Genomic DNA, 22,009 nt, shown 5'->3' on the forward strand with positions numbered 1-22,009 from the left:
CTCATCTCGCGTTATTGGCCAAGGGAGCCGGCATACAGCTTCCAGGTCATGTGGCCAGCATGACAAAGCCACTTCTGGCGAACCAGAGCAGCGCACGGAAACGCCGTTTACCTTCCCACTTGGAGCGGTACCTATCTATCTACTTGCACTCTGACGTGCTTTCAAACTGCTAGGTTGGCAGGAGCAGGGACCGAACAACGGGAGCTCACCCCGTCGCGGGGATTTGAACCGCCGACCTTCTGATCAGCAAGCCCTAGACTCAGTGGTTTAACACACAGCACCACCTGCGTCCCAACGATTAGGAATGCCCATATTTCTCCTCATAGCCTAGCCACTGCTATCTGTTGAAATGTGTTGCACGTGGAGCTTCCTTTGAAGGCTTTTCATTAAAAGACAATATGGGAGGACGGGGGACTGCTAGGCTACCAACCAGGATTGGCGGAAGCAAACACACTTTGCCAGCCCATCACTCCCAACAGTTGCAGGTCCATTTTGGACCTCAATCCAGGAAGCTTACCTTAAGGAGCATTATGATGCTGGGGTTGAGCAGAGATCCTGACACCAGAGTCTACTGAGGCAACAACATTCACTCCATACATTTAAGCGCCATGACACAGCTTTAAACACCTGTAGCTTCCCTCAAATAATCCTGGGAAATGCTTGGCCACCTCATGAGAAGAGAAGACTCCCTGGAAAAGACCCTGATGTTGGGAAAGATTGAGGGCACTAGGAGAAGGGGACGACAGAGGACGAGATGGTTGGACAGTGTTCTCGAAGCTACGAACATGAGTTTGACCAAACTGCGGGAGGCAGTGGAAGACAGGAGTGCCTGACGTGCTCTGGTCCATGGGGTCACGAAGAGTCGGACACAACTAAACAACAAGGGAGCTGAGAGTAGTTAGGAGACCCCATTCCCCTCACAGAGCTTCAATTCTCAAGAGTGGTTTAGAAATCAAACCCTCTTCACAGGGAACTCTGGGAACTGGAGTTCTGTGGGGATCTCCTCTCAGCATTGTTAACCAACTACACTTCCCAGGATTCATTGGGGGGGGGGAAACCATGCAAATGGGGGCTGAGTTTACACTTGAGTAGCCAGCCTGGAGCCTCATGGGGGCTGCTAAACCCAAGGCTGGGACACAGGAGCCCTCTGGGCCAGATCCCACAGCACTAGGGCTTATAGAATGAGGACCCTCATGGGCACCCTCTCCTGGGTCCAAGGAAGTCAGAGGCTGAAAAGGGCTCAATCCAGTCCCAGTCTCCAGTGGAACAGGTTGCTCACTAGAAACTCTCCATGGTCCTGCAGGGTCCTCAGACAAGACCCTTTCTGGTCCAAAGTTGTTCTCTTTATCAATTGGGTACTCGTGAAATCCTTGGTCTTTGTGGGTGCTTGTGAGCTTTACGCTGCATTCCTGAAGGATGGGTTTTAACTGCAGGACAGCAGCGAGCCTTTACACTTGCCAAGAGACACTGCGAAATTAGAGGGATAAACACTCACCATCTATTATGCAACGGTCTGGAGACCATAATATCCTTGCTATATCTGAACACACATTTTATAAACATCAGCTTCATTTGTATACATATTTGGACATTTGGTTGGCATGTATAGAGCTACCTGTGTAAACTAAGATGGATATATTGATGGTTATTGTATTGTTAATGTGAGATGAAATGTTTTTTTCTCCTGTGTGTTTTTCTCTCTCTCCTGTCCCCCTTTTCTTTCTCTCCTTTCTATATATTTTCCCCCTTTCTTCAATTAATTTGCAATACAGTGGTACCTCGGTTTTCAAACGTAATCCTGCTTTTCATGCATGGCATTATTGCATTGCTTTGTCATTTCTAACAAACCCACCCATCCTTTGACATATTAGAAGGCATCTTTCCCTGTGATGCCACTGTAAGACCAGTGTGATGGTCTTAACACGGCCCTGAGAGGAAGGGGACCAGATACACGCTGGTAATCTTTGCAGCATTTAAAATTTTGCAGAGTGCTTTTACAACAGCCTTGCAGAGAAGCTCTGCAGCCTCCCGTTTTATTTTGGTTTTATTAGCCTGCGAGCCCACACTTGCCTCTGTTAGCTTTTGCAAAGCTCACCGCTGAGGGGGGAGGGAGGGGTGTGCATGCGTGAAGTTACTAGTCACAGCTAGTAGAAAGCTGTGGGAAGAGGGCAGCAGCGTTAGCAGGTGTCAGAATGAACTACACTACTTGTGATGGCAGGAGAAACACCACATTTTCAACAGTCCCCCTCTGTGTGTGCTTGGGGGAGATCTCCGAAAGTAAAAAAGCAAGCATAACACAGAGCTGGCTGCTGGAGAACAACAAAGAAGCATTGCTTTTCCTTTTAAATTTGCAGGGAGCTCTTACGGCGGATAAGCGTCCAAAGATGGCATTGCCCCACCGGAAGCTAAAAGTGGTGCAGCCTATTCTACCACTTCAGGGTTCTTGCAGTCTTATTCTGTTGCCTGTGTGGACCAGGCCTATAGCTGGTCGCCTGGAGGAAATGGGGGGGGGGATACCATAGTTAACCAGGCAAGTGGTTATTTACAAGCATCTTTTACAATTAAAAAACACCTTTTGTACATCCTGTCCTGTTCCCCAAAGGAGCCAGAGGCTGATGTGCCAGGGGTGTGTGTGTGGTCTGTCTCATTTTCTCCTCACAATCACTCTGCAACATAGGCCGCTAGGCTGAGAGTATGTAACTGGCCCAAGCTTCACAGACTTCATCACTGAGTGGGGACTTGAACACAGGCCTTACCCCAGATCATGTTCTATGAAGCTCTTGCTGAATACAACTACTACCCCATCACTCCACCCCTGTCTTTATTCCCAACTTCCAGGAAATCCAAGTCTTGTACTTGCAACTACAAGAGGCGGTTCGTGTTTCTGAATGCTCCCCAATGTGAAAAATGCTCTCCCTTCGCTCTTTTCCCTTTATACTGTAGGATCCCTGGAGCAGGAACTTACTCCCTTTTGTCTATACTATAAAGGACTGCAGACACTGATGGTTTTATATATCTCATATTTCTTAAAGTGTATTAAATTAGCACTCATTATGAAAAAAATAATCTTTTAAAAATATCCAGAAATGAAATGCAGCATGGGGCATCATTCATAAAATCCTCGCTCGATTGTCAATGAGGGCTTACTCATTATATAAGTAACTACCAATCCCCAGGCCTAAATTATATTCTGATGCTTAGGTTGCAATCCTAACATGCACAGGACTGCACCCTTAATTGCTTAAAATCTGCAAATTAGACTTCAGTTGATTGTTCCCAAATCCTATGAAGTCATTTCACCTTCTCTAGATGGTGATTTTATTTTCCAGTCAAATCAAAACAAATTATTTGCAAATAATATCCTGGCCAATTCTCAGCAAATATAAGAAGAGGTTCCTGATATTTGTAAAAATAATAATAAATATTCTGATGTTGATTCTCACTAAGTCCTGTGAGGCAAGTCCTTGTTATTCCTGTAGAAAGCTGGGAAAAATAAGGCTGAGGGAGAAAAATAGTGACTCACCCAAGGACAAAGAATATTAATGCCGGAGCTGTGATTCAAACCCAGATCTTCAAAGTCCAAACACAGCTCTTAACAAAAGAGCAACACAGAGAGCTCCCTTATCGTGAGTCAGACCACTGGTCTATTGTTGACTTTGACTGACAGCAGCTCTTCCAGGTTTCAGACAGAGATTCTCTTCCAGATCTTTCTGGAGATTCCAGGGTTGAACCCGGGACCTTCTGCATGCACAGTAGAATGTCTACTGCTAATCTACATGCCTTCACCAACACCGGGCTTCAGACTGCATTTCATTTTCTTCTTCTTTCTTTTTAAAAAAGTTCTGCCTACTCAGAATTAAGTCCTGTTGAATTCTACAGGACTTACTGCAACGTAAAATTGCACAGGATTGCAACTTTATTGTGACATGAATGTTTGTGGCTTAGAATCCATTTAATCAGATCCTTAGATGGCATAACTGCATCTCTCACTGGCACACACATGAGTATAGAGGGGGGGGGGGGAATGTGTAGCAGCGCTTCTAAGAAAATGGGCTCTATTAAATAGTTTAACATTTAAAGCTGTCTTTCTTCTAAGACAAATAGAAAAATTCCTTCAGTAGCACCTTAAAGACCAACTAAGTTTTTATTTTGGTATGAGCTTTCGTGTGCATGCACACTTCTTCAGATACACAACACTTCTAAGAGTTAGAGCTGCTTACCCCCAAGCAATTAATAAAAGAAAGAAGCAGAGTTAGATATTAAAAGCCTGTTTGATGAATAGACATGTTTTCGATTTTTGTCTGAAAAATAACAGGGAGGAAACTGGGTGAATCTCTGCAATAGGGCTGGGGAACCTCAGGCTCTGGGGCCGAATGCAGCCCTCCAAATATCTTTATCACCCGTGGGACTCTCCCCAAGAAACACCCCTCACTGCTCCAGCTTTGCACCCCAAGTGCTTTTGCCTGGCTGGAATGTACCCTTGAACTCAGACAATGTGTCTTACTAGTCTGGATGGAGAAGTGGTGGGTGAATGTGTGTAGAAATCAGTATACTGAACATTTATTGCCTGGCACGTGGCTCCCTGCAAATTTGCCCAGAAGGGAATGTGGCCCTCGGGATGAAAAGGGCTCCTAAACTCTGCTCTACAGGGATACCCGTTTCCACTACCAAAAGGGCCTAATCTCTTGAGTGGCTGGGGAAACCAAGTCAAGTGGGTTGCATACACATAATTTATTATTATTATTAAGCACCTTAGAAAATGACACAGACAGCAGGGCCTCCAAGGCAGGTATTAAAGCTTGAGCAGGTTGAGATCCCCAAAACTTCAAGCCACAACATGAACCTTTCAAGTGGTACAAGACTGTTGCAATGGACTAAAAGGGCAATATCCCTGGAATGTAGTGTCTCATACAAGGGGACAAACAGGAGCTTATTTTGTTATGGAATTGACAGGTGCAACCTTAATGCAGGGGAACTATGAGCACCACCGGTCTTCAAGATTTAGAATCATAGAATCACAGAGTTGGAAGAGACCACAAGGGCCATCCAGTCCAACCCCCTGCCAAGCAGGAAACACCATCAAAGCATTCCTGACATATGGCCGTCAAGCCTCTGCTTAAAGACCTCCAAAGAAGGAGCCTCCACCACACTCCTTGGTAGCAAATTCCACTGCCGAACAGCTCTTACTGTCAGGAAGTTCTTCCTAATGTTTAGGTGGAATCTTCTTTCTTGTAGTTTGAATCATTGCTCTGTGTCCGCTTCTCTGGAGCAGCAGAAAACAACCTTTCTCCCTCCTCTATATGACATCCTTTTATATATTTGAACATGGCTATCATATCACCCCTTAACCTTCTCTTCTCCAGGCTAAACATACCCAGCTCCCTAAGCCGTTCCTCATAAGGCATCGTTTCCAGGCCTTTGACCATTTTGGTTGCCCTCTTCTGGACACGTTCCAGCTTGTCAGTATCCTTCTTGAACTGTGGTGCCCAGAACTGGACACAGTTCTCCAGGTGAGGTCTGACCAGAGCGGAATACAGTGGTACTATTACTATTTGGCAGGCGAACGTACTGAAAGGCACTGTGTCAAGACAAGAGTGGCTTATCATATCATTGCATTGTGTCACAGAGCACTGAGCAAGAGAACAGCCCTCTCCAGAGAAGCTTTCCTTCAACTGTTCTTACCTCATCTTCGTACACGAACAGTTTGGTTTTACACAGCTGGATGTAACGCTCCTTCCAGAGACCAAAGATGCCTGCGCTACTCTTCCTGATCCAGCCAGCTTTCTCCGCTTTATTAGGACACTTCGGCTTCTCTGGGGTCTCCTCCTTCACACCCTAGAGCCACACCAGGAAAAAAGAAAGGTTGTCTTTAGAAACTCAAACCTTGAAACCCCTCCCCCCACAGCACGTTATGCAGCTATACAAGCAACTTCAATTTATTTGCACAGCATAAGAGGTGCTCGGTTTTTCTCCTGTATCTCCCCACCAGCACCATTCTCCGTTATTTAAGGAGAAAAGAAATTGCAATCAAGGAGAGAGAAACCTTTTGTGAAATGTTTGTTTATTTGTGTGTTTGTGTGTGTTTACTGCACTACAAATGAGCCAGTCGCCGCCCTCAGGCTCTCAATAAAAAAAAAGACACAGCACACAAGGAAAAGGGAATTGGAGGGAGGAGGAAAACAAGTTCCTTCAAGTTACAGTTCTTATAATTGGCAATTGCTCACATATCAGATCCAAGCCAAGAGGTCAAGGCAGCTCCTGCCATGCAGTCCTTCCATCAGGATACTACCCCTCCCTCACATACAGTGGTGCCTCGGCTTACGAACGACTCAACAACCGATATTTTTAGATAGGGTTGCTTCGACTTACGAATTTTTCCGTTTCCAATGCATTCCTATGGGAAATCGCGTTTCCAATGGCGTTTTTCGACTCACGAATTTTTTGACTTACGAAGGTGCCTTTGGAACGGGTTAAATTCGTAAGTCGAGGCACCACTGTATTCATCGAGGACATGAGGCAGTTGGGCACCACTTTTCAGGCAGGCTTAAGTGAGTCTTGCCTAACATTCCGACTTCCTCCCCCTGCAAACCTTTGAGGACTGGCACGTGGGGGTTCACCTGAGCACCCCTACAGTATAATGTAGAATAAATGTGTTGAAGAGAAAGGTATGGTAAAGGAGAAGTGAGAAATCTATCATACAAAGTAAAATAGAAAGAAAAGGAGAATAAAATCACTGAGACATGAACCAGGAGGGCTCGAGGTGTGAGGCAAGGACCTGGAGCGCCAGATTCCACGACTTCTATATGCAACACTGGCAGACAGCATGCGGTCACTTGTTTGGCCAGGCCTGGGATATATAGCAGGAGCCTGACCTCTCTAATCTACTCTTGTCAACAGAATAGCACTTCCTCCTCTGGCTCCGGCCTTGACTGAACAGCATTCCCCTCCCAATTCTAAATCTAGCCCCAGATTTAGACACTAAGATCCCAGGCCTACCCAACTGGTAGAGCAAAGGTATGGACCTCAAATAAGGAGGTCCTTCTTTTGGGTTTAGACCAGGCATCCCCAAACTTTGACCCTTCAGATGTTTTGGACTACAGTTCACAACATCCTTCACCACTGGTCCTGTTAGCAAGGGATCATGGGAGTTGTAGGCCAAAACATCTGGAGGGCCGCAGTTTGGGGATGCCTGGTTTAGACTGAGGCATCATGCCTGTTTCTACCACTTCCAGCCACATTGCTCACCGATGGGGACTAGCAGCAAATCAGCAGGGAGACTTGCACCCCGAAAATGTGTGTTAGGTGGGGGGAGGGGTGCTTTGTCAATCTCCCACAAAACACTACCTCTGGAAACCATCCAATTGACTGAAAACATGTTTTTTTAAATTCATTGAAAGAAATGATTTAAGATCCCTCAGTAATTCAGGGTTTTCTTTGACAAGACACACACACTCTCTCTCTCTCTCTATATATATAGAGTGCCATATTTTGTACCACAAGTACAAAATATGTACCATATTTTTCCTTCCATAAGACGCACTTTTTTCCTCCTAAAAAGTAAGAGGAAATGTCTGTTCGTCTTATGGATCAAATGTGTGGTCCCTGGAGCCGAATTGCCCAGGGGCTAAAGGCAGACCGTGCTTTTTTAAAAAAGAAAAAAAAAGAAAGAAAGAAAGAGCTAAAGGCTAACAAGAGGGAATGAGGGCATTGAAAGGAACCAGCTCAGCAGCTGATTGCAAGAGATCGGGGAGGGAGATAAGAGAGCTAGCTCCCTTCCCGGCCCCTTGCCTAGGCCTCAATTGTTGTCTGCAGAGGGAGACATGTGACTGGCTGATTAGATTATCTGTCTGGAAACTGTAGAAATGGGTCCTTCCTTTCCTTTCCTAGAGAAGCTGCAGAACTGTGAGTTGAACCCCATAAAAACAGGATTTTTTTTCACTTTGCAATGAAACTCAGCAACTTTGAGCTGATCCTAAAAAATGGAGCTTTCCCCCTTTGCAAAAAAGATGCCCCAATCTGAGCTGACAAACACCACCACCCCCCGCAAAAACGGGGCTTTTCCCATTTGCAAAAAATGCTGCACAACTTTGAGCTGATCCTTAAAAAAATGGAGCTTTCCCCATTTGCAAAAGAAGCTTCCTCAAATATTTAATATTTACCGTGTTTCCCCTTTTTTAATACGTAGTCAAAAAGTAAGCCATGGCAGCATTTTTTAGCTTCAGTGAAACATAAGGCACCCCCCGAAAATAAGGCATACCTCCATGCCGTGTAGAACGAGACCGCCGAGCGCTCCAGCCAGCCAGCGGGACCCAGGCAGCCAGAGGGGCCTGGAACCGGCTGCTGCTGCAGCAGCGATCGCACGGAGCGCCTGAGCCAGCAGCCTGGCCTCTCTTCTTTTTGCCTGCTGCCCCGCCACCGGAACCGACGGCTGCAGAGCGGAGCGCTCCGCAGCGCCGTGCGGAGCGCAGCGGCCTGGCCTCTTTTTTTCTTTTTTGCCTGCCGCCCCGCCACTGGAACAGGAAGCTGCAGAGTGGAGCGCTCCGCAGCTCCGAGCGCTCGGAACGCCCTGCAGCGCCGGGCGGAGCGCAGCGGCATGGCCTCTTTATTTTTATTTTTTTTGCCTGCCGCCCCGCCACCAGCAGCTACAGAGCAGAGCGCTCCACAGCACCGAGCGCTCGGAACACCCTGCAGCAGCCTGACCTCTTTTTTTCCTTTTTTTCCTGCCGCCCCACCACCGGAACCGGCAGCTGTGGAGAGGAGCGCTCTGCAGCCCCGAGCGCTCGTAACGCCCTGCAGCCCTGGGCGGAGCGCAGCGGCCTGGCCTCTTTTTTTTCTTTCTTGCCTGCCGCCCCGCCACCGGAACAGGCAGCTGCAGAGCGGAGCGCTCCGCAGTGCCGAGCGCTCAGAACGCCCTGCAGCGCCGGGCGGAGCGCAGCGGCCTGGCCCCTTTATTTTTATTTTTTTTGCCTGCCGCCCCGCCACCGGCAGCTGCAGAGCAGAGCGCTCCGCAGCGCCGAGCGCTCGGAACACCCTGCAGCAGCCTGACCTCTTTTTTTTCTGCTGCCCCACCACCGGAACCGGCAGCTGTGGAGAGGAGCGCTCTGCAGCCCCGAGCGCTCGTAACGCCCTGCAGCCCTGGGCGGAGCGCAGCGGCCTGGCCTCTTTTTTTCTTTTTTGCCTGCCGCCCCGCCACCGGAACAGGCAGCTGCCTTGGTGCCTGGAACCGGCTGCTGCTGCAGCGCCGCACAGAGCGCCCAGCAGCACCCCGAGCCAGCTGCCTGGCCCCTCCGAGGCGGCCTTAAGGTACAAGACATCCCCTGAAAATAAGACACCGTGTGTTTTTTTGAGTAAAAAAAACAATAAGACGGTGTCTTAAAAAAGGGGAAACACGGTAATAAGAGGCCTAGGGCAAGGGCACCTAGGCCTCTAGGAGTTGGCTGCTATGCCTAGGACAATTCAAGAAAGCAAAATATTTTTTTCTTGTTTTCCTCCTCTAAAAACTAGGTGTGTCCTAGTGGTCAGGTGCGTCCTATGGAGCGAAAAATATGGGTACCTAACTTGGTGTTTCCTGTTCTCACTCTTCAGTCACATTCATACCCCGTTTTTTTGTCTTAAAAAAAATGAGCCTAGGCCTCCGACAGTTGATCAGAGCTGCACTAATAGAAGCCCATAGCCAGGACAACTACTCGAACACACCAATATGGTCTAAGGAAAAAACATCCTAAATTCCAGCACACCTTCCTACTAAGGGCAAACAGCTTCTATTTTCCAGGCCAAATAGCCCCCCCCCCAGACAATAATATCTCTCTTTTTAAACTAAAGTTTCATAATATCTTGTGAGAGCTGACAGGATGAGTTCAAATAAACTTTGCAGCACACATTCTCAGAAGATCAGATTCAAGAGATTCAAGATTCAAAATTTCATGAGTCTGACCCCAACATCTTAGAGAGTGTTTTGCATGACTTTTAAGTAGCACTGCAAAGGTGAAACATATTAGAAAGAAAATGGAGGAAAGCACACAGAGAGAGAAATGCTGAGATGGATATTCTGGTGATTTATTTATTTATATTTATATTTACCAAATATTCCGGCGTATAAGACAACTGGGCGTATAAGACGACCCCCAACTTTTGAGAAGATTTTCCTGGGTTAAAAAGTAGTCTTATACGCAGGAATATACAGTATATTTATATTTATATTTATTTTATTTATATACCACTCTTTATCAAAAGATCCCAGGGCAGTATTATTAATATAATATAATAATAACCCTTTACCAAAAGATCCCAGGACAGTATTTATTATTATTATTATTAAAGTATTATATTAATAATGTAATATAATAACCCTTTATCAAAAGATCCCAGGGCAGAGTGCAACATTCAGAACACGTTTTATGGCGAATCAATACTAAAAACATAATAAAAAGCATAGCAACAGGCAGCATAATAATAAAATAATCATAATAACAGTCATATATGCCACCAGCTTTAACACACCATAAGTTATTTAATGAGTTAAAAGCCTGAGTAAAGAGGAATGTTTTTGCCTGGCAGCTAAATACATGTAATAATGGCACCAGGCGAGCCTCCCTTGGGAAAGCATTCCAGTCGGGGAGCCACCACAGAAAAGGCCTGTTTTCTTGTTGCTACCCTTTGAACCTCTCTGGGAGGGAGGATGTAGAGAAGGGCCTGAGATGATAAGCGCAGGGTCTGGATCGGTTTGTATGGGGAGAGGCGGTCCTTAAAGTATTGAGGTCCTGAGGCTTAATAAGTCAACCCCATCACTTTGAATTGGGCCTGGAAACTAATTGACAGCCAGGGCAGATGAATCAGGGTATGTTCTGGCGAACAATCTGGCCATTACATTTTGCACCAGCTGAAGGTTAGGTTATCTTACTCCCCCCCCCCACTGACAATTAAAAACTTCTCTTCTGTTGCTGGTCAACATATTCACTGTAAGTACTGCACTTTGTAAAAAGATTTGTTTGAACATTTGTGTTTTAGTGCTTGGATCACTTTTGTGCTGATATTTGCTCTTTATTTGTAAGTTGCTCTGAGCAACTGCTTTGTGAAGAGGGAAAGCAGAGCATAAAAATGTTTTGAATAAAAAATAATTAAATCTGGCTTTAAATGTGCAGTACAAACAAACAAACAAGTACCCCAAATGTCTTCCTTATGAGAACATGACTATTCCTAATTTTAATTAGATTGATGCTGAAAAGGTTTCTTATTCAAATCTCTTTGAGGGATTGTATTTTATATAATAACTGACTTTTTATTTCTATTCTTTGTATATCGTATTGTTGTTTTATTGCTATGGCCAATGGCTGATGCAAATAAAGATTCATTCATTCATTCTTTGAGGGTAAGGATATGAGGAGTGCTTAAATCAGATTAAATGTATTCTCTTTAAAAACACAAGAACTCATCTTTCTAATATACCAGGAACTTGTATCTTACTACGTATTACCACTTCCTGCAACTTTCAGCTCTTGTACAAATATAGACATGTAGGATTTCTGATTAAGCTCCTTTTGGTGCAACTCTTAGAAGCATATCAAGAGTCTATAACTCTAACCTCCTTTGCACAGGGCTAAAAAAAGAAAAACTATGAACCAGATCGTTGAAATTCAGGCAGAAATGTTATGCACATCTACCTGGAGTAAGTCCCCCGCTGAATATGCATGAGGCTTACTTCTGAGACATATGCAAAATTGCAGTGCAACAAATACAAGTTCTGCAAATGGCAGGCCTGGGTTTCTCTGCATGTTTGACCCCAATGATCACACCACTGACATGTGTTTAATGGTTTGTTTTTTAGGGTTTGGGGGGGCAGCCAGTGCATCAAAAATAAAGTTACTCCAGTTGCTGGAACAAGCATGCCCAGTTTATACCAGTTCACTTCTTTGTAGTGGTCTGCAGCTAGTGTGGTCCAGCAATAAACGCGGTCAACTTGGAAGCCACACAACCGCTTTGAAAACAGTGCTCTGACATGGATCCAAAGGATGCCCATTGGCAAGTCACCAGGTATATGGCCAACAGAGGTTAGCTCGGCTGTTTCCGATGTAACGTTGGCTCCAGCAGATGTATAACTAGTGGTACCCTCCCTCCTAGTCTCCTCCCACACTGTAACCAAAATGTGCACAGTGGATTCGAACATTAGTGATGAAATTCTGGACGGCACCATTTCATCTTCCGCAGGGGACGGTTACATTTTTGGATACTCGCACACAAACTTTCAAACTAGCCTACCTAGAACAACTTTGGCCCAGAAATGGAAGACACGACATGACTTAAGCCACTTGTTGCAGTAGAAGGGTATATGAACTCTGGCTATTGCAGAGAAAATAACCCACAAATTACATGTTCCTAAGGGTAAGGAAGACTTGGATCATTTCAAAGCTGTTGGTGGGATATAATTTCTTTTGTGTCAAATTATGATGTACAAAGCTCTCTTCCCCCACATTAGTAAAAATCTTTATAGACAGTCTACCTTGGATCTCAAATGCCTTGGCTCCCAAACAATTGAAACCCGGAAGTGAGTGTTCTGGTTTTTTAATGTTCTTTTGGAACCCGAACATCCATTACGGCTTCCGATTGGCTCCAGGAGCTTCCTGCAGCCAATCAGAAGCCACACTTTGGTTTCTGAATGTTTTGGAAGTTGAACGGACTTCCGGAACGGATTCTGTTCGACTTCCAAGTTACAACTGTACCACTCTCTCTCCCTCTCTTTCCTGGAGAAGAATACTTTAAGCCTTGCTTCCAAGTATACTAGAATATTGCCTGAAGGGAGCTTTGTATGTGTGGAAAATTCAGACATATGACTATACACATACAATAATAAAAAGAAAAACACCTGTCCAAAATTTAACCTTTTGGCCTCTTCGTACAGTGAACATTTCTTATTATGGGACAAACAGAAATTCCAATTTGAGGGAGGGGTTGACAAATGGATGGCTTTAATAGTAATCTAACGTTTAGGCTTGCCAAGACCCCTGCTCCTTTCTCAATATGGAAGGGCAGGGCGAGGGTGTGTGTCTCCTATTTCCCATTCAGCTTTATTCAGAGGCACTTGGAGAATCTACAAGGTGCAGCATAAACTCAGAGGCAGTCAGGAAGAGGGCTTAGACACATCTTCTGTTGCCTCCAAGGCACTCAGAGGACTCTTGCTGTAACACAGACTTAAGTTCCTACAAGCTTGCCTGTTGGGTGGGGGACACTCAATGTGGTGAGCAAACTTGTGGACAGTTGCTTCCTGAAGATCTGAGACCACAATTTCATTTTGCAATCCTTTCAAGGCAGTTGCCCTCAAACACTTTCAAAAATGATTTTTTTGCAGTTAAGTTGTCTAAGGAGGTTCTGCTGGGCTTTACAAGGCACCAAGCCTAGAGTGAAAGAACCGGTCCTGTGGAACTCCCTACCACTAGAGGTTCAGCAGGAATCTGAAAAACTATGTTTCAGACAGGCCTTTGCAACGTGAATTTCTTTTTTTAGTAACCAGTACTTACTGATGTTTTAATTGACCTTATTACAAATTGGTATACTATATTTGTTTTTTGCTTTTTAACGAAAGTGCAGACCATAAAGACATAGAAAAAAGATTTTTTTTCTTGCAAATAAAAATGGCACAAGATTGTAAAAAAAAAAGCATCTTTGTAATTTTCTGTTGCCTAAAATCCTGGAAACAATTAAGGAAGATAACAGTGTGAATGGAAAAAAGGAAATAAGAAGATATAGTGATGGCAACAAGCTTAGACAGCTTTAAAAAGGAATCAAATCTATCATCTCTTAATTAGCATGATCAGTGGATACTAGCCAAAATAGGTCAATGTAACCTCCCTGTTCAGTAACAGTTTAGCTGAGAATACCAGGTGCTAGACAAAGGCAAAGTTTATATTTCAGGTATGCATAGCTGCCAAGTTTTCCCTTTTCTCGCGAGGAAGCCTATTCAGCATAAGGGAAAATCCCTTAAAAAAGGGATAACTTGGCAGCTATGGGTATGGGGAACTTGCAGTCCTTTTGTAACTGCTGGATCACAACTCCCATCATCCCTGACCATTGTCTGTGCTGGCTGGGACTGATGGGAAGTGTCGTCCAACAATATATATAGAGGCCACAAGTTCCCCATCCTTCTTATAATTCCTTAAATGGCAGGCTCAGCCTAGCGATAACACCTGTGGTTGACCTGTCCTGTGTGTTAACTAATCCTGGGGAAAAAACCCACTGCTTGATGTCATACTTGCAAGCACCACTAAAACAAATTAACAGCCATAAGCATGCAAGTGGGGAAAAAAATATGTCACCATTCCCTCAACCACCTGAGTACAGCACAGCGATGACAAACTAATTAAGCCGCAGCACCTTGGGACTGAAATGGTTTGACTACAACTCCCCGCTAATGAGAACTGTGGTCCAACAGTGTCTGGGGACCCAAGGCTGAAGGACACTGTAGCCTAGCCCATACTTTGCAGAGCCAGTCCAAGGCATTTTGCTACCTGAGGCAAAGAGTAAAGTGATGCCTTCCCTTCTGCTACATTCCATGTAAAAAAGCTAACCAGACTGACAGCTGAATCTTACTTCAGCTCTGGCACTGGGGCAGTGCTTTCCACTGAACCTGAGGTCAATAGGCTCACCTAGTGCTCACAATATGGCACACACAGCTTTGCTCATTCCCCAACCCTCAGCATCTACCACGTGAGGCAGCTTCCTCACTTTGCCTAATGGTAGGGTCGGTTTTGAGGTTTTGCATGCAAATGATTCCAGGTTCCAGACCCAGCCTCTCCAGGTAATTCTGGGAAACTCTCCCTTTCTGAAAACCCAGAGAGCCACTGTCAATCAGTGTGGACCAGGAATGGGGAACCTGTGGCCCTCCAGATGTTGTCGGACTGCACCTCCCATCGCACCAGCAAGCATGGGCCAACAGACAGGGATGATGAAAGCTGCAGTCTAGCAACATCTGGAAGGCCACAATGTAGACTAAACTAGGGTTTCCCAAAGTCGAGTCTCCAGGTGCTTTTGAACTACAACTCCCATCATCCCTGGCCACTGGTCCTAGTAGCTAGGGATGATGGGCGTTGTAGTCCAACAACAACTGAAGATTCGTTTGGGAAAGTGCGGACTAAACCAAGCTTGATGGACAATGATCTGACTCAGTATAAAGCAACATGCTATGTCTCCATGGCAAACTTATATACTGTAGATTTTAACAACAATTGTTGCAGCTTCACCCACACTTTTCTGGGAATCACAGAATGCCTCACAGAACTACAGTTCCCAAGAAGCACTGCGAGAGGGTAGCAGTACTGAACCTTTTAAAAAAAGTCCAATGAGTACTGTAAATATAAGCTCTTATTCTTCACTGCCCAACAGGATTGAAATTGGTTTACATCTGTAGCATCGCCATGCCCTTATAAAGCCTTGCAAGCCATTTCCTTTCCTTTCCCCACTTCCTATTTCTCCAAGACGACGGAACAGCTGAAGGCTCCATGAAATCTCCTTTAAAAACAAAACAAAACAAAACCCACTCGATAGTGCAACAGCAATAGCAGAGAGAAAGCAGCTTATGGGTTGCCAGTACAAAAGTGCCCTGACAGAATTGGTGCAAGCACAAGTTTGTTGGCAGAAGGAAGCAGCAGCCCCATTTGAAAAGGCAAGAGTTTCAAAATGCAAAACAAGGGGGAAACCAGGGAAGGAACGAAGCAACAGCATGTTCTTCCGGACAGATCCATTTAAACTCTAGGATGAGGGGAAATGACACACCCCGGGTCAGAGGCGATTTGGGTGGAGATGCACAAAAGAATAAACAACATTTTAAAGGAGAAGCATGGTAACCTTATAGGAAAGTAGTTTTTAGCTGCAAGTAAGCACACACTGAAAGCATGCTAAGTGCTCTTAGCAAAGCAGGTCTCTATCTTGGGTTACCACCTATATCCTATTGCAGCAACATCAGCACAGGAGAGGCAGAATGTAGTAAATATAATGGGTTCAATTGCCTTCTTGTGACCCTTTGAATTAATTATGTCAAGAGTTTAAATAGCCCGGTGGTCTGTACTGAATTGCCTCCAAGTACAAAATGTAGGAAGGGCAATAGTTCACTGGCAGTGCGCATGCTTTGCATGCAGAAGGTCCCAGGTTTAATCCCCAGCATCTCCAAGAAGGTCTGGAAAAGATTTACTGTCTGAAACCCTGAAGAGCTACTGCCAGTCAATGTAAACGAGGGGTACCCACTAATATGCTGCTACACTGCAACTCCCATCATCCCTGACTACAGGTCTTGCTGGCTGGGGCTGATGGGAGTTGTAGTCCCACAACATCTGGAGGACACAATGTTGGCTTTCCCAGTTATAGACAATATTGAGCCAGGTAAACTAATGATGCGACTTGGCAGCTTCCTATGCTCCTATGAGTTTGAGTATTAATTTATTGAGATATTTACCCACAAACTAACAATGCTGAAGAAATACAACCTGTGCCGTTAATCATGATTGTGCAACCCGTACAGCACATAGGCGACAATTATTCACACAATTAATATTCTTGTTCAAAGACAATTTTTCACCATTTATCAAGTTTGTGAGAATAAGACAACTACTTACAAAGTGCCATGGAAACTTATAAGCTAGCTAAAATAAAGTGAACTTGCAGTGTCAGGTAGGTAAGTTCAACGATGTTCCCTGTTTACTATATTTCCTAGGAATGAATTGCCAGATCCCAAAGAACAATAAGTCCGTATCACTAGCTTATAAGTTTTCATGGCACTTTGTAAGTAAGTAATTAAGTAGCTGTCTTATTCTCACAAACTTGATAAATGGTGAAAAATTGTTTTTGAACAAGAATATTAATCGTGTGCATAATTGTCGCCTATGTGCTGTACGGGTTGCACAAACTAACAATAGCTATGGGTGTGGGTCATTGTCAAGGATGCTGCTGGGTCCAGGGAGGGATTGTGTCCATGAGACATAGAAAGCTGCCTCATGCTGAGTCAGACCACTGGCCCACCTAGCTGCATACTGTTTGCACTAACTGGCAGCAGCTCTCTGGTCTTTCCCGGCCCTACCTAGAGACACTGGGGATTGAAATTGGGACCTACTGCATGCTCTGTCAGTGAAATACAGGCCTCTCCATCCCAACCAACTGGAAAATAGGAAGCTCCCTTATACTGCATCAGACCACCAGTCCATCTAGCTCAGTACTGTCCACACTGACTGGCAGCAGCTCTCCAGGGTTTCAGTTCAGGGGCATTCCTAATCCTACCAGGATCGAACCTGGGAAGTTCAACATGCAAAGGAGCCGTTCTACCATGGAGCAACAGTCCTTAAAGGCATTTCTCTCAGGTTGCTTCATCAGACTGCATGTCAGAGTTGCACAGTGGGTCACCAGGATCTGGAGAGGTTGAGGGTGCCTGAGCCTAGCCCCTTCTACCCTGGGCTATGGCAATTCCCTGCTTCTTGTGAGCCACGGCAAAGAGAAACACCCACACACCCCCAGCTGTCTTAAGCCAAAAGCACACTCGAAGCATCATTTCCTACAGCGAGGTTCACCCAGTTCAATTTATCAGCAACCGCTGCCTAAGCATTGCCAGCTTTTGTTCTATTTTTTAAATTGGCCCTATTCCACTGTTTTCAGCAGCAACTTGGTGCCCAGGAATTAAGTCAGCAAAGCTGTCCCACCGACACTTGATGCCTAAGACGGGAGTGTGCCAAGCTGCTACAAAAGGCACAGGAGCAAGGTGAGAGTAGGAAGCTTGGCAACTTTCGTCCACCGCCTGAGTTTTCTCATAGCAGGGCAAAGCAACTCCAGAGAGACCTCAGAAGCAAGCACGTGCTCCTTTTCCAGCAACCTCAGACATCCATCAACAAAACAAGCTATGTTTTCCTCCCTCTCCTATTCCCAGGCCAAAGACCATTCCATGCCAATAGGAAAACAAACTTTTAAAAAGACTTTCATCCAGGCCCTTTTGAGAGCTCCCTCTGTTTAATTTCAGCAGCAACCTTGGCAGGAAGCAGGGGGGAGCATCCAGTCTCTCCCCCCCCCCTTTACCTCTATCCTCAGCTACAGTATATTTGCCCTCCAGTATATTTCCTAACCTCCCCCACCACCACCACCAAAAAAAAGCTTTTGAAACTGACTTACTCCTCTTTGGATGTTAAACTTAACAAGTTCGGTCAGCTTTCAAAACAAGATCTGGATAAGAATGTTTAAGGTAGTTTCTGTTGCAGGCTCTGTACCCTAGTTTCTGACAATCTATCGATCTATCGATCTAAGATCCATTCTATTCTCTTGACCGCAATTTGTTTTAACTGATTTTAATATTGTGTTTTCACATCGCTGTAACCCGCCCGGGACCCCACAGCGAAGGGCTGATAAGAAATCTAAATAATCACAGGATCAAACACACGCCCAGCCAAGAGCAGAGGAAAGCAAGCAGTTGGACCCAGAGGACTAGAAACTTAACTTCTTGAACAAACAGAAAAGGGGTGCATTCCTCCCTCTATCTTGTAACTCGCCACATCTCGCCCATTCCTTCTCTCTCCCAAGTATGCAAAGGCTTTTTAAGCTGCCTTCCTTTGCCAACCCATTGCACTTGAAACATTACTCACATCTTCCATGGTGGAGATGGGGGGGGGGAGAGGAAAGAAGAGGTCGATGCGTCTCCCACCCCTTGCAATAATAATAATAATAATAATTCTTATTATTATCTGGATTTCTCGCCAAACACGCCGGGCGCGCTTCTTCGCTCGGAGATCGCTTTTTAATGCCTTCTCAGGAGCCTCGGGGCGTTTCTTCCATCCTTCGCCCGGGCTCTGCCAGAGTCCCGGAGCTTGCAAGCAGCCGCCGGCGGATCAAACATGCCGGGTTTGGGCGCTGGGGAAGGAACGGGGAGGTGGAGGTTCAACAACTTTCCAGGCTGGCGAAGAGAAAAAGGAAAGTCCAGGGTCTGTTCGGAAGTTGCAAAGAAACCAGGTCCGCCCGCCGATGCTGCTTTGCAGCGCCTCTGGCTGCTCCTCTGTTTGCTTCGAAACAACTTTGCAAAAAGAAGACACAGCGGCAGCAGCAGCAAAAAAATATTGGTTTCCGGTAGTAGCTTGAGCTCTTAGGGAAGGAGACGAGGAGGAGGAACCAGCAGCAGCTGAGAAGGGGAAGCTGCCCCCCCCCACCTACACAGCCACTGGGTGAGATCCAGCTCGTTTGCAGGGCTGTATCTAGCGTGCCAGCGTCTACTCGGGAGTAAGTCCCGCATGAGCGCCTCGGCTCCAAAGCGAGAGGCTCTGGGGACACCGGAGCTAGTGACTCCCAGGTGTTGGTGAACTACAACTCCTCATTTTGGGTGCTGGGAGTTGTAGGCCAACGACCTCTGGAGGGTGTCATCTTGAGGACTAGCTGATGTGCATTCTTAACAGCCCCACACGCAATCATTTTATTCATTTGTCACTTTTTTACCAGCAAAAAGTCTCAAAGAGGCATAGAATGAAGGTTTAAACTGCAACACGCACACATACAAAGACAAACAAACCCACAAATTCAATACTTGGGGGGGGGTGTATATTACTGCATAATAATCTTTTACATTTGTCTAAAAGTGCAAAAGGCTTCACCTGCATTATCTATTCCTAATCCATAAAACAATTGCTGTAAACAAATTAAAATATATAAAATCCACTGTTAGGCAACACTAGATTCTGCCCCCCCCCTTTAGGCTCCCCGGGTTCCACACCTCTGATTTAAGAGCAGAAGACCTTCAAACAGGTGGGTGGGTTCTGGGCTGGAGGAATGAAGGAAACAGCCAGGGATGTATTGGGATAGAAGAAGGGAAAGCAAAGGGGACCCAAGACCCCAGAGAGGGGCACTTGGTACAGTCACAGTTAGTAGCCCCTCTCCTACCTGGGGAATTGCGGTTGTCCTATTAGCCAGCCTCTACTATGGCTGCTGTTGCTGAATGCCAGGCTGGCTCTGAGTAAGGCCTCCTTCACCCATGATCTGATTATGGATGAGGAGGCTGATCTGGTCTGTATCACAGAGACCTAGGTGGGTGAGCAGGGTGGAGTTGGTCTCATCTAGCTGGGCCCACCTGGGTGCATGATGATGCAGCCGACTTAAGGATGGGGGGGGGGGAATTGCTATAGTCCATAGGGATTCCATCTCTCTCTCCAAGTTCTCTGTCGAGTTGCAGGGCGGGGGGGGGGGAGATCTAGAGTGTGTGTTCCTGGCACTGGGCAATTGGGACAAATTAGGAATTCTGCTGGTTTGCTACATACCTCTCTGCCCAGTTGTCTTCCTGCAGTGTTGAGGACTCCCAGACTCCTGTTTCTGAGGGACTTCCAAAATCCATGCCAAGGTGAATGGCTCTGGAGTGGCTCAGGACTTCATGGCTGCCATGACGACAATGGGACATGTCATCAGTCCAACACATGTGGCAGGCCACAGTCTGGACCTTGTTTTCTCAACTGGGAAGAAAGAGGGTGACCTGAAAGTGGGGGGGGGGGTATTGGCATCAGTCTTTTGTCTGATCACTTCCTGTTGAGATCACTTCCTGTTGAGATCACGGCTTTCAGCACCTCTCAAAGGCTGATGGGTCCAATTGGCTCCTAGAAGATGGCCCTGATGAATTTTCTGACTGATATGACTGGCACTCCTGTCAAAGCCCTGGCAAACTTATGGAACATTTAAATGGCTCAGGCCCGTTGACAGGATCCGACCCTGAGAGTCCTCTCCCACTTCGTAGAGCCTATTTGGCTCTGTGGTATATTCCAGAGTTTAGGGCAATGAGACAAGCTGGAAGGCAAGTAGAGGAAAACTCCCATTAAATGCATTTGAACACTGGTGGGGGCTCATCATCAAGCCTACTTATTGGCATCCTCACTCTGCAATACAGAGCTTTTCCTTTGGGCCTTTTACAGTCTGGCCCAAACAAGGTGGTAGAACCAATAGTAGCCTGCTGTGACATGTTCGCAAAGCATTTTGAGGATAAATTCCCTTTCATTCACTGGGACCTTGACAGCAGATGAATCTCAAGAGGTGTTCAGAGCACTCTCCAGTGCTGTTTGTTGTGTTGGATGAATTTCAGTTAGTAAGACTCAAGGATGTGGACAGGGTGCTTGGATCGGTCAAGGTCAACTTGTACACGTGATCCTCTTACCTTGATAGGGTAAGGAAGCTGTAAGGTAAGGTAAAGGACGCTGGAACGGTTAAGTCCAGTCAAAGACTATGGGGTTGCGGCGTTCATCTCACTTTCAGGCCGAGGGAGCCGGTGTTTGTCCACAGAACTTTCTAGGTCATGTGGCGAGCATGACTAAACTGCTTCTGGCGCAACGGAAAACCGTGACAGAAACCAGAGCACACGGAAACACCGTTTACCTTCCTGCCACAGTAGTACCTATTTATCTACTTGCACTGGCATGCTTTCAAACTGCTAGGTTGGCAGGAGCTGGGACAGAGCAACGGGAGCTCACTCCGTTGCGGGGATTCGAACCGCCAACCTTCTGATTGGCAAGCCCAAGAGGCTCAGTGGTTTAGACCACAGCGCCACCTGCGTCCCTTATAAGGAAGCTGTACCCCCTGGGGCTGATGGGATTTGTGGTCCAAAACATCTGGAGGGCACAAGATTGTGGAATGCAGGGATGGGGCCATTGTCACCCACTTGCTTCTCCTTGATGTTGGTGTCCTGCTACAAAAAAAAAAAATCTACAAAGCCCGTTGGAGCATGCACAATAGTCGTACAATATGGGGAGGGGGGAAATTAGTGTATTTGCATTGCAAGCAACACTGGCTCTCTTGTACCAGTTTCAGATTTCGAAGGAAAAAATAATATTGTTTCTCTCTGGCCATATTTGGACAACAACCCACACTCGGCTATCTTTCAAAATGTAACACCCTAGCTTTAAAACAGCACAGCTGGAGGAAATAATGGGTGAGTAACTATAATGACTGGGTGTTGGCCAATAAAATTGCATTTCCTGGAAAATATTAATCAGGTTTTTTAAAAAAACAAAACCGAGTATATTTTCAG

The 22,009-nt window shown here is 45.8% G+C and overlaps 1 protein-coding gene across 1 annotated transcript in view; it reads right to left on the reverse strand.

Moving 5' to 3' along the window:
• PLEKHO2 (pleckstrin homology domain containing O2) overlaps positions 1-19,077 on the reverse strand; it is a 35,506-nt gene extending 16,429 nt beyond the window's left edge. The window contains exons 1-2 of the mRNA XM_035131677.2: positions 18,603-19,077; positions 5,683-5,835 (exon numbers count right to left, since the gene is read on the reverse strand). Of these exons, the coding sequence (XP_034987568.2) occupies positions 5,683-5,835; positions 18,603-18,611 (162 nt within the window). The 5' untranslated portion in view covers positions 18,612-19,077. The remainder of the gene's footprint in view (positions 1-5,682; positions 5,836-18,602) is intronic.
• Between the last annotated feature and the right edge of the window lie 2,932 nt (positions 19,078-22,009).

This window comes from Zootoca vivipara, chromosome 14 (assembly GCF_963506605.1).
Source record: "Zootoca vivipara chromosome 14, rZooViv1.1, whole genome shotgun sequence".
Lineage (NCBI taxonomy): Eukaryota > Metazoa > Chordata > Lepidosauria > Squamata > Lacertidae > Zootoca > Zootoca vivipara.